The sequence below is a fragment of the Augochlora pura genome, chromosome 3 (genome assembly GCF_028453695.1).
Source record: "Augochlora pura isolate Apur16 chromosome 3, APUR_v2.2.1, whole genome shotgun sequence".
Lineage (NCBI taxonomy): Eukaryota > Metazoa > Arthropoda > Insecta > Hymenoptera > Halictidae > Augochlora > Augochlora pura.
Genome location: NC_135774.1, coordinates 11,169,187 through 11,186,179, shown reverse-complemented (window position 1 = coordinate 11,186,179; position 16,993 = coordinate 11,169,187). Strand labels below are relative to the sequence as shown.

Here is a 16,993-nt window from a genome sequence, read left to right as displayed (position 1 = left end):
CAAATATTCACCTAAGTTAAATAGCAAGAGCCTAGTCAATCGTCCAGGAGTCTTGCAAATAATATAAGTAATATTTAATACAATTTCTAAATTCGTACAATATTTTATATTGTTGAATATTTACGACTTTCTAAACCTGGTGAACCACTCAGATAATTAATATAACAATTGAACCGTCGTCCTTCGACCCATAGCTTGACGATACTAAATGAAATTACACGCAATCGTTACGCAAGATTCCGATTAAAACCAAAGATTCCCCATCGGATCGATCATGGACGAGCAAACGAGTACACGCGAACAAAACAAAAAGCGCGCGGATTGTTATCGTTTATTACGCTTCGTCGATACGTCGGTACGTAATCAGACTGTGTCAGTTGATACAGCCAATGATATTTAATGCGACACACGCTGTCTGCAATCAGACGGTCGCGGCAGAGTCGGTACATAACTGTGTCTCCGTTCATTTTGCACAATCAACTCAAAGCGGTCATATCGGAAGCGTTATCTGGAACAATAAATCCGGGCGAAAGGTAACGGTCAACAATCGTCTATCTTGAGGCTGCGTGCAACGCTCCCTGCGAATACGAAAATCGAAGGAACAACGATTGGGTCCAATCGAAGTGTAGCCCTTTGTGACAGAAAAGCGAATGTTGTAAGTATGCTGTGAAAATGAATTGTGAACTTTAAAATAGTTCATAGTGTTTAAGAATTTTAGTGGAGTAATGAAGTCAGCAGACTGTTATTATTGTTGTTGATATGATAATCAGTAGGGTACTTTTTTATTCAAAAATAAACAAAATAAGTTAATGACAGAATTTAATATATTTTATTTCGATAGGAACCGGCTCTAGCACCCTCCATTATTCTTATTAAAATTATTAAAGTATTTATGAAATTCTTCTATTACTATTTTTTCAGTTCTTGTCATTTATTCGCTATTACTTCTTAGGCATAATTTCCTGCTAGTGAAATGCTTTCTATTATGCTTTCTTTAAATTACTTGGAGGTAAACAGCAAATCTTTACACAAATTCCTGCTGTCATAAATTACTTTCTAAAAACCAGAATAACTGATATAATACTCTCATCTATTGGAAATTTTCTTTAATCTGAAACCAGTCAAAAATGCATAAAAATCAGTTTCGAAATTTAATATAAATCAATGTCAAAAATGTACAAAAATCGGTGTGAAAAATAAATGCAAGTCGGTGTTGAAAATGCATTAAAATCACTGTTAAAAATACACAGAGATCTTCACGCTCTACTAACCATAAAGAAAGCCCTACTTTCCAATAACTACGTTTTTAATCTTGAAAAACCACTACCAAAGTCTTTCTCTTGCCTTTAAGCACACAGCTCAGTGCCGCATGAATCGCCTAACAGCGTCGACTATCGATAGATCGATCCCCGAATTATTTTCCCGGTTTGCCGAGCAACTGGTGCATTGCTCGACCGCCTTCGCCCGTAATTTATGTGCGTGCAGCTGCCGCGTTTAATTAAAACGCCGGTCGAAAGCGGATTAGGCAATAAAACACCGCATCGGTCGACTGTATCGTCTCCTGTGAACGTCTCAGGAAAATCGGATTCCTTCGGTCCGCGCGATTTCATACCGCGAAACGGTAAATCCTTCGCGCCCAAAATAAAGAGCGAACTTCTCTGTTAGGCGCAACCCGAGCCGGAGGCCTAAATAAAAATAGTCGTCTTCCGGCAGGCTGCAGCCCCGACGACAATTAGTGGAATTTATAGCCGAGTTTAGCGGGCCTGCACGGCTCGTTCCACAAGCAAACTCGAAGCAGGGGCCAGTTATCGGCACACGGCACCCGAAACCGATAACGGATACCAAGATCCTGGTATTACTCTCGCTCCGCGTGCCAGCGGAGGCTCGCAGATACACTGTGTCCAATAATACTCAATCAAACGCGACACCGTCGTATTCCACGTCGAAAATTGAACAGAAAGCGTAGAACTTGATTCTCTTATAAGTGGATTAAATCTTGAGAAAATTGAGAACGAAAGCTTATAGCAAAGTGCAGGGTTCTTGCAGTTTCAATGCGCTTTCGTGGTTGGACTCGGAGTTTCTTAGAAAATTGACTATTCTTTTGTGCTTTATGGTTGTTGTATAAATCATTGTTTTCTATTTACTGCTGTATAAAAAGTTGTCTATGAAAAAAATCTTTAATTTAATGGTCTTCGTTGTGAGCTATTAATTGATACAATTTACTAGAAGTCAAAGAACTAATTCTTGCAAATGAAGATATTTCCTTCTCGCTGGTCTTAAATAATTACTCACGAAGAATTAATTAATAGTGGTACTCAACGAAGAATTGTCTCTTATATGATGTCAAAAGTCATTTTCTATAAACGAAGGGTTCTTCCAAAAATTCTTGCTTCATTCATCTCAGATAACTACCCACGAAGATTCAACTAGTACCAATTTATCAAAAAGAGATTCTGTAACGAATTATTTCTCATAATTTGAAAGACCATATTCTCTAACCAGAAGACCCCAAAACCCTGCATCAAAGTCCAACTACCCGCAAAACACGAGTCTCCGAATGTCTCCTAATCCAGAATTCACGTGTCCGTCGAAGAGATCTCGCTGAGTTCATCGACGTCACCCGATAGATCGAAGGGTAGAGGGCAGTCGAACGCGAGGAATGTCCCGATTGCCATAACCAATCCCTCCGATGGCTCCTCGGCGAACTATCGGAACGCGGAGTTCCTCGTTCGGTCTGGTATTGATTAGCCATCACTTTCAGATGACGCCTCTGCCTCGGTGGGTGTTGCTGGCGTTGCTGTTGGCCGGCGTCGGGGCGCATCCCGGCGAGCACGCATGCGTTCGCCTCTGCCTAGCCGCGAAGAGGATATCTGGGACGGCGAGAGGCTGTCACGAGCACCGGAGGCTGGTCCTTCAGTCGAGCGGAGGCCGGTTGCCGTCACACCAGCAGCTCTTCAGCCTCTGTCTGAACCCGTGCGGTGAGCCTGGCTCGCCTAACAGCCGACAGTTCGACAGCTCGGTGATCTGCCGTGACTACAGGCAGTCTCTGATCAGAGACTATGATTGCCACTGTGACCGGAAGACCAAGAACAGGCGGGACCTCGAAGCCGACGCCGAGAATCTGCTCCAGGATGTTGATCGTCATTCGCAGAGAAGATCGTCGATCCTAGACTTGCTGGCGAAAGGAGTCGATGACCGGGTCCTGGTTCCGGCGGATCCAGTGGACTATTGGAGGAGCATCGTTCCTTCCAAGGATAAGATGCAGCTGGCCAAAGAGAACGGAGAGGATCACCTGGGGATTCGAGCGAGGCTGGACCCCAAGGAAACCTTCAACTTGAGCCAAGAGAACCCCGACGCGGCAGACTCCGCAGAATCGCCTGTTGACTGGGATTTGTGGTGCATAGCCCAGTGTGACAATGGCCGCGGTGGTAGCGCCTGCAACTGTGACCTGATCCCTTGAAGAGGACCAGGATGGTCGCGGGAGAGGCCGGGTACGAATTAACATATCTTGTAGATTAGTCCCGTAAGGTTAGTCTCGTTGGTAACATGTTTCCTTTCTGTCTTCGATCGTCTCTTTTCGTCGTTCCTGGAAAACGCGCCGCGGTCCGTGTGCCTGCGGCAACGATCATTTGCAATGATCCTGTCGATCGGATCTGTAACCACCGGCCGAGAAACGTTTCCTTTCGCGGGATGGTCGGGGCTATCTGTTTAGACGCTTCACCGCTTTTAAGCTTAAGAGTTCTCTACGCTAGGTCCGGTTCACGCGCTCCGACGCGCGGCGAGCTGGCGAGAGGATTGCAGTAGGCGGGGCGTAGACGAACGGAGCCCCTGTTTGCACGGTTATTGAACGGACGCTCGATAAGGCGCCGTTCGATCGCGATTCTCAGGGGGTCTCGATCTTCGGTAATGGTCCGCGTTGAGGCGTGTGAACGGGACAACGACGTGCGATGTGTGTATTATGCAATAAATTCATATTTATACGGGAAGCGCCATGCGACGTTGAACGTGCAGGCGTGGTTACGCATAGTTCCTCGATCCCTGAGATATCGCGCACGTTGTCGCCGATTTTCACATGGAAATCCGCCGCATGAATTCATTTTAAGAAACGCGTCTATGAACGTTTTATTCCGTTTGCTTTACGAAAGTTGTTACGTTCGAAAAAATAATTATGGTACACCTGAACTGTAGATTATTTCCGCAATAATAATCTCCGTCGAATGCAAGGTACGAAACGCCGAGATTCGTTATAGATCATGCAGAGATTAATTCACCCGGTTAACAATTTTATAACGCACGCGTTGTCTTTTAATCATTTCACAAATACATTCGATCTCCAGTTAATGTCAGCAATTTTTCATCAATCTTGTGAGCATTGCACAAAACAATTTAATGTTCAATTCTCGTTCGCGCCTGCCCTATTTTACGAACAAATGAGACTGAAACAATATTCGGCCGATTGCAATAGTACCGTTCCATGTGCGGGGAAACGAAGAAGAAGATCGATCCGCGATGTCTCAGGAGTTGAAACTACCCTGTATCATTACTAGACTAGATTTTACACGACTCCCCACGATGTACTTAAGAGTTGGATGGACGTTGAGGCACCCCCAGAAAAAAAGATTTCACACTATAAACTGAACGAAGTATATATTCGTTCGTAAGTACAACGAAGTAGCAGCAGAGAAAAGTATGATAACGGACGAATACCCGTTATAAATAATCCTGCGTGAGTGTGCGGTTGCATAAGCATCCATGAATGATTGTTGATTAGGGTTAAGTTAGAATAAGAAGAACAAAATCCATGTCTTCCATTCGGTAGAGGTTATTTGCTGCGCGTGCAACACGCGACTAGGGCAACAATGCGAGTACTAGTTATTGTTTAAGCGATTAGTTGGACACTGACGATCGCGACGAGGTGATCGCCGATTATTAAGTGGAACGTGCAGCATGATTAGGTGAACACGTCGGTCATGGTCCTCGCGCGATACTGCGTTCGTTTATTTCTAGTGTGCCGTTCGAAAAAGTTGTGACGCGACAATAAGACGTAGATTGTAGAATGCCTGAGCGATGTAACCATGTTTCTCGCACACTTTTGACAGTGCATCCGTCTAAACGAAGCTTCTTCGACAGGGAAAATCCCAACTGCTTTCGACGATATACAAGTATACACCATAATAAGATAAGATACAGAGAACAATAGACACCGGAGACTGCATCGAAATCAGCCACGAAAGTCGTCAAAAGTGCGCGAAAGACTCAAGCAGATTATTATCTGGGCTATAGTACTAAGTGCTTTGTAAATATTTCTACGATTAATTGGTGTAATTAAGGATCGTATGTAATTTCAATCGTGGTAATCTTAACGATGTATCAGTCTACTTTGTTTTTAATGAATGAATGAATGTGGGAAAAATTGTGAACGATTATTGCTGGGAAGCAGCCACATGGATTATCGAGTCCTGGAAACAGAATCGGGCCAGGAAGTTTATATGCCCGAAACGTCGATGACGATATATTGTAAACTTTGTACTAACTGCGGCAATGATTGTAAATTGTGTGCATATACGGATATATACGATACAGGTAACTGATAATAACTTTACGTTTTGTCATACGATTGATAAACAACTTGCTGTCGTACGAAATGTATGTGTCGAGGAATTTTCATCCGATTAATTAACCAATTTAAGATGACGATTATAAAACGTATACAATATACAATATAGATATAAATATGTATAATGTATGATAATAGACTGTACGAACTACTTAATAAACCATATTTTTATTAACGCGCGGTGCATTGTCTTGCTACGATGAAAATTTAGGACGCTTAACTCTTCGTGGGGAAGTTAAGTATAATTTAATTACTGCTAAATTTCATATCAATATTAATGTAATTAAACATGTTGCACTTTGAGAGTAAGATACAACAGATGCAAGAATCGATTGCAAGTGTGTGATGGAGAGGAACGAAATAAAAAATTATGTACTGACAGGTATATCCTGTAATAAAAATTCATTTCTTTAAAGGAGAGAAATTAATTGTTTTGTGCAATGTAACTGTTAATCGATACGGTGAGTAATTTTTACAAAAACTGAAATAAGAAAACTACATGATTTATTTTTAAACGTATTTGTTATAGTTGCCGATGCAAACGTTCTGAATTACCGACATCGCTTAAAATAAGTGGTTTTCTAGCACCATCTATCTAAATACAATAGTTAGTGAACTATATAAGACTGCAGTTCGATTTCACAGTGTTACCGACTGTTTTTAGTATTTTTATACAAAATTGCAAGAAGAACATTAGTTTTTTCATTTTCCCATAAGAGTACTTAAAAGGTACTGGTCCCATAAAAAAAATTTCGCCCCATAATCATTATTTTAATAAATAACTGTCTCTTAATTGTTTTTTTAAATTAATTATATTTTGTATTCTCATCATTTGCTAGTTTCAAGATTATATCGATGCAGAAATTTATTTCGGATAATTTCGTGCTCCTGATTTATCGTTTTATTCCCTAATTTGGTAATAACAAATGTTTTTCGGCAACACTGCATTCTGTATAAGTAGACCATAGTGACCTCTCGTGAGAAATAAATAAAGCTTTGCTCGAGGTGTGTACAACGCCAATAAGTACTGACACAAGGTGTTCGAATTGTTAGATAAATTACCGGCATTCGCATTTGGTTAATAATTTTTAAAAGCCACTAATTCATTGGGCGCACATATTCAAACAATGAAAATCCATTGACAATAACTGATATCATTCAGTGATACTTTATAACATTTTTTGACAATTAAAATTGTCATTGTTTAAACGAAATATGTATATGGAAATATAAATATAACAGCACTCTAATTCATTTAAAAATTATCTCGATGTAATTATGAATTTGAAATCTCTGCTAAAATGAATGCAGTTTCCATTGATTTATAAATTATTATGTTATTAATTTACTCTGATGTCTGGTCAATGTCGAAAATTCGATGCTAAGATAATTCAGGTTTCTACTGAAAATGATTTCTGCTATGCAGCGACATCTGAAGACCCTTTGTCCAATATAAGTAAAAAATTGTGGATGTTTCCTTCGATAATAAACTCTCGTAATTCATTGAAAAAATAAATACGTTATTTTTGTGTCTTAAATGAAAAATGTGAGCTTAGATAATTGAAGAATAGAATTTATATCTAGTAAATATGAGAACAATGAAGAATATTTTTTTTACTATTTAAGATATCACAATTTTATTACTTATTTATTTAAAATTCCGAATAGCTAAATTGTTTAGAACCTTTTAATTTCTTTCATAATTCACAATATTAAAACTATCACATTCATCAATAATAATTTATTATAGGAATTATAAAAACCTCTTTTGTCGTAGCAAATTACGATATTTGCTTAACGAATACAACGATATTGCAAACAATTATAACCGTTTTAACAATAAATTATGAAACGTTCCATCATCACATGACACATTAGTTGTCTTTTGTATTGTTAATCTAATCTCTCGAAGTTATCGACGCAAATATGAAGAAACAACTACTAATTTTAAAATTAATTTGATAACAAGATCATTGCGTCTCATTGCTTTTATCTTTAACGATACGAAACGCACTGTGAAACAGCGCTACACAACTATCACACAAGCACAACGGTATAAATTAATTTCTTCCATTGATACACCGTTCAAGAAGTAACGTTAATTGAAGGAAAATAAAACAGTGTCAATTTTGTTTAGCTTAACAAATCACTGCTACGCACTATAATTCATCAAACTACTTAATCCAAAAATTCGTACGCAAGAAATTATTCGCAATTCGAAGAAACGGACGACGCGTGACAGAGGGAGATAAATAATAGATAATTTCAATCGCATAGAAATCATTATCGGTCCCGATCGTCGACCACGGTAAACTCTCCGTTATTCACAACAACAACAACAAAATTCATTCACTAGGAATTCACATTCGAGGAAAACTTCGTATCATCGGCGTCGATCAGATTTCGCGATAACGATTCACGGAACGCGGAACTTTTTCTTTCCGGCAGGAAGAACAAAAAAATTGAGAAGAAAAAAAGAATAACAAATACCACGATAAAACGTTCGGGTAATTGTGTTTGTGGATAGTTGTGTAATGTATGAATTATCGAATTCAGGTTCACGGTCGTCGTTAATTCACCAGTAATTATCGATTATATATCTTATCGTGCACCATTTCCCACCATATTGTACCTATTATCTCGAACGATTTCTAATCCGACCGCAGATTACGAAACGATTTTTTAATTTTCGGCCGATAATGACGGCGCTGGTTCCACGACCCGTCAAAAGAGAAATTAGCTCGAGTTCTTCATGTTTTCAGGATAGAAACGACCGGGAGAGGGGAGAGGGTTAAAAGACCCAAGGTGCTCCTTCGAGGGACTCCCCGGCCACGTTGAATTTTTCGTTTAAAAGCTGACGCCGTTTCGCGATTCGCGTACAGTTACACATTTCACACGAGCTGCTACGGTGCTGGTAATCATGGGATCATCCACTTCATTAAGATGTGTAATCTGTGCGCTGATCGTGCTCGCGCCGTTCACTTTAATCGTTCTTTCGTTGCCGATCACCTGGGACAGCTCCAAAAACGGCACTGGTAAGCATAATTAATAACTGGATCATCCTCCTTCGGTCGAAACTTGCGATTCAAAGTTTAACAATTCGTTGCACACGAATAAAAAAATTATGAGTGATTGATAGATCGTTGTTCAACAAATTTGGACAGGAGACACATTTTATAGATTTGGATTTTTTAAAATAGTAAATAGACTATAAATATTTTTATCCTGGTATTTTTTAACGTAGTTAAATATATTTTAGATACTATTTCCATGTGTAATTGCCATTTATAAAAACAGTTTATTTGTTAAACTCTGTATTATACGAACAGATAAGAATATTTATATGTTCACTATTTTACACAAATGCGCTACTCTGCCACTAGTAATAAAAGACATAATTATCAAGAACTTGTCCACTAATATCAGAGACGTTCGCTGCACTTTGTACAAAACTTAATGAAACAACCATGATGAATATTGATACACGGATCTGACGCAAATGCAGGGAAAATGTTACAAAATATGCGCGTTGAATAGTGTAACAATATGTCGAGACATCGAGGCGTAGGTTTTTGAATTATTCAAAGCTAAAATGTTCGAATGTGGATAACAGTTTCGGTGAATATTTTAAGCTTCTCCAGTGTCTCCGTTCAGCTTTTCCTGTATTCTTTTATTTTGATTATATGATTGAAGAGATCGATAGCATGAATTAATCGACAGAAAGCCGTCGACTTTCCTTGTTTTTGTAGTTAAAAACAAACACAGTTCTTCCTTGTTTTCAGTTAGAAAAACGAGAAAAGATTGTCAAATTGCGTTGATTTTGACGCTCGAGTGCCTCTAACGTGACTCGCCCATTGAAAGAGACAATTAATAATTGTTGACTTTTCAATGGAATCGGAAATATACTCTGATGTAATTCCGTCAAGAATTGTCTTAGTCATGTTTATCACTTTATTATATTTTTTTCATTAGGATGGAGATTCTGCGAGTAATAATTGAAGAAATTAAATGTGATTAACTTTCAGTGATTGCGAATAATGATTACGATTAATAATTAACAATAATATTTCAAGCATTGATTACGCTTTACAGTTAAAGATGATATTTCACTCATTCGTTGCAATTGACGATTAACGACAATATTTCAATTGTTATTTGCGATTAATGATCTAAACGAATCATTGAATCGCAACAAATGATTAAGAATAGTGATTCAGTCGTTCGTCATCGACTCGTGTTTCGCCGACTCTGCCACTTTGTTATCTTTATAGCTAAACGAATATTGTGCATATAAAAGTATAAATGGCGATTATTCGCTGAACTACCCTCACTGCTTTTATTTTTTACTGTTTGCCCGTGTTAACTGCGGCAACGTCACATTCACGCTGTCACTAGAACTCGATTTTGACTGTAATCGTTTCGATTTTGTCTCGCAGATCAAGTAAGAATAATAACCCGAGAAGAATGGAAAGCCAGGCCACCGGTGCAACGCGAGTTCATGAAAACACCGACGCCTTACGTCGTGATCCATCACGGCGGAATCGCCCAATACTGTTACAACCAAAAGACGTGCTCTGCGATCGTCAGGTCTTATCAAGATATGCACATGGACGATCGTGGTTGGTTCGATATCGGCTACAGTTTCGTTATTGGCGGGGATGGGAATGCTTACGAGGGTCGTGGATGGAACTCCGTCGGAGCTCATTCTCCCGGTTACAATACCCAAAGTATCGGAATATGCATCATCGGCGACTACAGCGGTAAATGTTTTATCCGGAATTATAGCTCCTAAAACTCGAACAATTTTCTGACGTCAAATATATCAAATCTGAACACTTATTGGCCGATAAGTATGCAATAGAATTCCGAAGCCTGTGATTTACAGTTCGATCAAATTGCTAGTAGCAATAGCGTCGTCTACCAAGAAAATGCTATCTAATCGTTCCTTCCAGTGTTGGTACTTGAAAGATACCCTTCTCTCAGTCTTTCTTTAGCTATATCGTAGAATATAATGTTTACAGTGATATGAATAATTATAGGCTGAATGCCGCTTTTACATTTTTAGTGATATTTAAATAACGGAGTATCGTATTTGTATATTTCTATATTAGGAATAATAGAAAATAGAAATATACAAGTGTAGCTTTCTTGGTTGTTATTTAAATATTAGCAACAACGTAAAAACTACTTTGATAATTATGGATAAAACTCTATGTACCTAAGGTTCTTCACAGTATCAGAATTATTACAGCATTATTAGAGAATTATAATACGTTTTATACGAGTATCCGGTTAAAAATAAGTCATATGTTAAAAGTTCGTATAATCATAGCTCCACTGAGTTAAATTTGGCAAGAGAACGCAAGGCCACAAGGTTGCAGTCCTTTTTAAAATTCAAAGGATGATACCAGTGTACGAAATACCGGTATCGTCTTTCAGCTGCGTCTTTATAATTTTTATAGAAAACGAACTGATACAGGTTTCTCGTATCTGCACAGATATCCTTCCTAACGAGGCGGCACTGAGGGCGCTGAGCAAACTAATCGATTACGGAGTATCCCTGGGTAAAATCAGCGAGAATTATCGAATGATAGGCCACCGTCAAGCCAGACCTACGCTATGCCCTGGCGATCGATTTTACGCGTACGTGCAGAAAAATCCGAGATGGACTAATTCTCCTATACCGAAGAACGGAACTACCGTCCCAACTAGGAACGACAGCAGCTCGAACTTGGTTAAGAACACATGACTCTGTAACCACACGCCTAGAATAATTGTTAGACTCAGTTAACCTTATTGTTAGACCTTAGCCAATATATCGATAGATACTAAATCAGCCTATTGCTAGTATAAGCAAATCTGCACGAAATGTGTTTTATGTTAACTACGTGTTTTATGCACGACCTTGACAAGATGGCGTCCGCGGAGTCCGATGAATCTTCGCGTAAGTGTTTCTTTCATTAGAATATAGTTTTAAACACAGCAACCAGACAGTATTGTTCTAAACGATTATTTATTTTCTACTAATGCAACATGTTTTTTGGAAAATAATGTCTAAAGCCGTTCGTATCATCGCGAAAGCATGAAATATGCCAGACTCCTGTAGTGGCAGCTGAAACTTTCCTTCCAAATATTCGCGTATAATTGTTGAATAATTGTTCAGAGTTTACTGTCCACTCCAACCAGTTGTGAATGTTTGTTGACTAAAATTAGTTTTGTAATTATTATTAACAGCAATCGATGTTCCTGAGAAACTTGTTTCTCTTTGTAGTATTTAAGAACGGGTTCACGAATATGTGGGACAACAATAATTTTGTCAGGGGTACCTTTCCATCATGCTCCCTTAAATGTTCGTTTGGATTGAATAAACTTTGCCACTTTGTTGGCGAACGTGATTCGCAAGTACATAACCTATAATTTATTACACTTAGCGTGTTCATCGCGAATTTTTTTAAGAATTCGTGTGCATAAATTGTAAAATGACGAGCGAACTTCGTTTGTTTCGGGTACATAGAACGAACCAGTGAACGAACTTTGTTTATTAATTATTACGTCGTCGTTAATTTTTACCAGAAAAAGAAACTGTTATTACAATTTTGTCAAGATATTGAGATCCAAATAAAATATTGAAATTCTCGAGGAACCGATTCATGTTTGACTAAAAAATTTTGGTACTTGTTTATGCTGCCAAAATTGAACGCAAGAGTTTTCCAAAAATATAACGTTGTCCTGTTCCGAATGGAAGAAGTCACGACACTCGTTTTCTTTCAAGCTCTTTTTATTTTTGTAAATGAATTATGCCACCGTAGATGGTGTGGAAGAACTTACACAGGCAGAAGACCTTAGTTATCACGATATAATGATAGTAATGTATAATCCATTGAGAGGGATATTATTTCCAACGCGTGTGTCTCCCCGAACTAACTACACTGATAACGGAGATATTTTTTTGTAACAGCTTCGATGAATCACCCTGTATACATTTAAATTCTGTTATTACTAAAGTTCACGATGTCACCGCAACTACGCCAATTATATATGCCTGTGGCATAAGCGTCTCATTGACAGTATCTCTTACTCGCCCGAGATGAACGGTTTAATTATCTTCTTGTTCACGTCAGTGTTTTGCCACGTATCGTTCGGAGCCGAAGAGCATAGAACACCTGGTAAGAAATTACTTGTATAAATTGTTATTCTAATTGTTCCATTAAAATTATTACCATGATAGATGATCCTATCTTGCTGTAAATTCCTCTATCCGATTACTCTCAAACTTCGTACTTTATTTGACTACTTCATGAGCAAAGCCTTTCATTTCTAAACAGTGCACTGCAATTTATATCTTATTGTTCTTAGAATATTCTGTAATGGATCGGAGCTGATACGAACATTTTTGGATTTGCTCTTCTTTGAATATTTTCTAGTAGATCGCAGTTGATATTAAATTTCTTGGAAGTGTGTGCCTCATTCGAGTATTTTTGTAGGCTATTTTTCATAAATATTCTCAGTCCGTTTACAAAAGTTTTCATCTGTGCATAGAATCATTTTGATATGATGAATTCGAAAAGAATAGATTCAATAGAGCCATTAGAGTCACTTAAATTGTATGGAATCAGTCTTTACACAATCTTCCACCTCCATCTATCGAGCACTTCATTGCTTATTCTATGTTTGCACTCGATGTTATGTTACCTATGCAATCTGTAGATTTATAAACGATGTTTTGATGACATTCAACGATAGGTGCACCAAGACGCGCCGTACCGGGCATTGGCAAGTCTCGTTACTACCGTTGTTGTTTTATTCGATTAATCACTCTGAAATCAATAAGAATTATAATTCATTTTCGACTGTCCTCGAAGCAGCAAAACAATTCGATTGAAAATATAACTAAGCAACTAAATCGGCGAAGTATCGTAAGGAACGCATTTCGGAAACGGTGTAATCGCTGTCAGTGTGACCACTGCGTTAACATTCAAGAAGATAATTTACCTCGGCCGTGAATTATCTACAAGATTCGATCTCATGCGGAAATCATTATTTTCTTTGTCCTCTTGAAACGTCGTGCCAGTACGTCTGGTCTTATATCGCCGACTGTAAATAAACTGAGCATGCGTAGAAATGGGAACATACTTTCTGATACACAAAAAATATCACGTATTGCCATAGAACGTTGTAAAAACGGATGCCAGACCGGTTTCTCGTAATACGTAGTAATCAATGAAAATGCTTTGGAAGTATCGCACTGAATTTCATAAATATTAAGTGAAACAATGCAATACTAATGGTCAACTTCGAGTTACGATCTGGCGCGAACTTAAAAATTAGTGGAAAAATTTATTCCGAGTTGTTATATTAAACATAATATAAAAGATAATCAACGGAGCTATCGACGCAGAGATTATTCGCGTAATAGATTTTCTTTATTTAATTATATTTTGCAGAACGGCCGACAATAATCACGAGATCACAATGGGGAGCCAGAGCACAAGCAGAACCGATCACAGATCTTAAGATAAATCCACCGCCGTTCGTAGTAATCCATCACTCTGCAACCGATTCGTGCAAGACGCAAGCGATTTGCCAGGCGAAAGTGAGAGCTTTCCAGGTAATAGCTTCCCATCTAATCAATTATTTAACATGCTATTAAATAGAAACGGGCACTTTATATTTTCTGTTAATGGTTCCTAGTTCTTGTGCTTTTAGTCGAGAATTTTGCCAGGTTCTACACAGAGCAAATCAATTGTTTAACAACGTTAATTGGTCGTTTCGTTGTGAATTTTATAGAATCATCATATTGATGTAAATAACTGGATAGACATAGGCTACAATTTCGTAGTTGGAGAAGATGGTAACGTGTACGAGGGTCGAGGTTGGGACAAAAAGGGTGCCCATGCGACAGCTTACAATTCGAAAAGCATTGGTATCTGTATAACTGGTAATTTTGTCGGTGAGTTCTGATATCTCAATTCGCTTTTGTCGAGAGAACATAAATTCTATCTTTTTCGTGTATTTATTTTTACCATATTAGTTGTATAACTATTAGGAAAATTAAGAGAAAATTATATAAATCTTGAATAATAATTCTGAATTAAAATGCCAAAGATGTCGTTTGACCTCTCTAGATTCGACGCATTTATGACAAAATCTAATAGATCAAATGTAAAACCGTAAAAACGTTCAAAGAATATTTAATCTATTTTGAATTATATGAATTTTATAAATTGTCCACATCTATGCATTTTGTATATAAAAATCTACAGCCTATTGAATTTCGTAAACATTGTTGCAGCTCACGAGCCAAACGCGGCAGCTATCGCTGCAACTAAGAAATTAATAGCTTACGGAGTGGCTATCGGGAAAATACAGGAAAATTACCAATTGATAGGACATCTACAAGCCGGGCAGACGGAGTGTCCTGGGGAGAGTCTGTACAATCTGATTAAAACTTGGCCGCATTGGGTGGAAAGACCGTCAACATAGTAGTAGACTAACACGTTTATCATACAAACACATTGTACTGAGCATCCTCAAATAAATGCATCATTCTTAATCGTAACATTATAAATGACTGTAGTTCATTCTTTACATACTCATACATAAAGTGTCACGATGCCATTTACATAATTGTCATACGTGTCCTCCTCAGTCCTCACGCAAATGTCCACGTGCGAAAAGTCTGGCAACTTTTTGCTTCCGTCTCTGTAATGGCTGCTGTCTCTAACCTGGTCGTCAATATTAATAAAACGAATGATTAAAAAATAATAAAAGCACAGATTTTTTCGAAGAAGTAACGCCAAATATATCCGTATATTCTATATGTATTAACAAGTGAATTATTCTCTATTTGAACCAATATCTTATCACTTTATTTGAGCTGCACTCAGTTTTACGCTTTAAATATCATACCTGGAATGGAATTTGGTGGCCAAATTTTTCATTTAGCTCTGGTATGCACACTTTTGTCCCGTACGGAATGCCTGAATCGAGGTCCATGGAAACGGTGACGAACTCGGCGCGACCATCCAGAAAATCCTATAATTGGTACATGTAATGTTCACGTTACATCGATTGCATGCTTTAAGCAGTCAAATAATTTTGCTATAAATGCGTTCACCTCAAAGATTACTATAAAAGAAAGATTAGATTTAAAGCGCTTATACTTAGATAATTGCCTTACGGTGATTAACTTTATCAATTTCAAACACAGTCGTGCTAATTCAATTACATAATCTAAACCTTTCAGTTGATTCAATTGCTAACTCTTTTAAGCACGCGTGCAATTCTAATACAACTGAAATAGAATATAATTGAATTACTTTGTAATCGTAATCTCTCAAGCGAATCAAACGTAATTTTCAACTTTTGCTTTGAAATTATTGGCAAACCTGTAAAGTTCTCAGTTTCTTCATTCGAGCGTCCAGATGGTCGGACTCGTCGTCGCTGCTGAAGTCAGGAAAATAGGCGGCCATTGTCACATTCTCGTAAGCGCGGCCACTGCACTCGAGGTCCGATCTATTTAAACTTCTTTCTAAAAGCAATAAAAATTTAGTACAAGTGAAAGAACGATCGGTAGATGCGAGAAATATCGTACTTACCACTTGCGAGGGAAACTGAGACGACGAACGCCATTAAGAATGCAATTGTCAACTTTGTCACCATTTTCTCGATCGCAAAGATTATCACTGTATTGAAGACGATGGAGAAGTGATCACGAAACACTGCTGTCCCAATTTCACGGGTGCAACGAGACTGCTGACCTCAGCGTGTCGGACTCTGGAATTTATTATTCGATCAGCATTTCGGAGAACCACGTTCGACCTTACGAAATCATGGGACAGTGTATTCCATTGTAATTGTTTTAAATCATTTGTATACACAAATGTTACACAAGACATAACAAAATGATTGAAGGATAGCGATCGATTAAAATCGCTCGTGCCTCTGCTGAAACGTGTTCACAAAATTTGCTTTTCAAATGGTAATTGCTTTTCATAGTAATTTTAATAAATTCCGAAGTTTATGAATTAATCAGTGAAAATAGAGTTGCACAACATTGGCAAGAATCTCAGCTTCATTAATCATTCATTAAACATTGTAAGAGTTGTTGTTAATAATAAAAAGTGTATATTGGGCACGTGTAGGCGTATATTGGATCAGAACATAGTCAGATCGTAATCAAAACATGTACGAAAAGTATTTGAAACGTTGCAGACAAGTCGAACCAATGACTCACATTGATTTGATTGGTATTGATTGGGAAAGCATATGTTCAGGCATTAAACAAGGTCTGCTTAAATCCGTCATTCAACGCCATTAATTGTAAAATTTCATTAGCTCCTTCATCCTGACCCCAAGACAGTGAGGACTGGTATA

The 16,993-nt window shown here is 38.1% G+C and overlaps 3 protein-coding genes across 3 annotated transcripts; 2 read left to right on the top strand and 1 right to left on the bottom strand.

Annotated features, from left to right (window-relative positions):
- Positions 1-568: 568 nt before the first annotated feature.
- LOC144478881 (uncharacterized) lies at positions 569-6,032 on the top strand. The gene is made up of 2 exons (XM_078197232.1): positions 569-655; positions 2,762-6,032. The coding sequence occupies exon 2, from the start codon at positions 2,762-2,764 to the stop codon at positions 3,458-3,460; it is 699 nt and encodes a 232-aa protein (XP_078053358.1). The 5' UTR covers positions 569-655; the 3' UTR covers positions 3,461-6,032.
- A 2,405-nt stretch (positions 6,033-8,437) lies between these two features.
- LOC144467635 (peptidoglycan recognition protein 3-like) lies at positions 8,438-15,352 on the top strand. The gene is made up of 7 exons (XM_078176526.1): positions 8,438-8,652; positions 10,054-10,377; positions 11,116-11,365; positions 12,623-12,783; positions 14,062-14,225; positions 14,405-14,567; positions 14,910-15,352. Exons 1-7 carry the CDS (start codon positions 8,538-8,540, stop codon positions 15,098-15,100), a joined length of 1,368 nt encoding a protein of 455 aa, XP_078032652.1. The 5' UTR covers positions 8,438-8,537; the 3' UTR covers positions 15,101-15,352.
- Positions 14,102-16,960, bottom strand: LOC144468022 (uncharacterized). The gene is made up of 5 exons (XM_078177128.1): positions 16,854-16,960; positions 16,216-16,393; positions 16,006-16,148; positions 15,527-15,652; positions 14,102-15,342 (listed from the first exon to the last, which is right to left on the bottom strand). The coding sequence occupies exons 2-5, from the start codon at positions 16,277-16,279 to the stop codon at positions 15,211-15,213; spliced, it is 465 nt and encodes a 154-aa protein (XP_078033254.1). The 5' UTR covers positions 16,280-16,393; positions 16,854-16,960; the 3' UTR covers positions 14,102-15,210.
- Between the last annotated feature and the right edge of the window lie 33 nt (positions 16,961-16,993).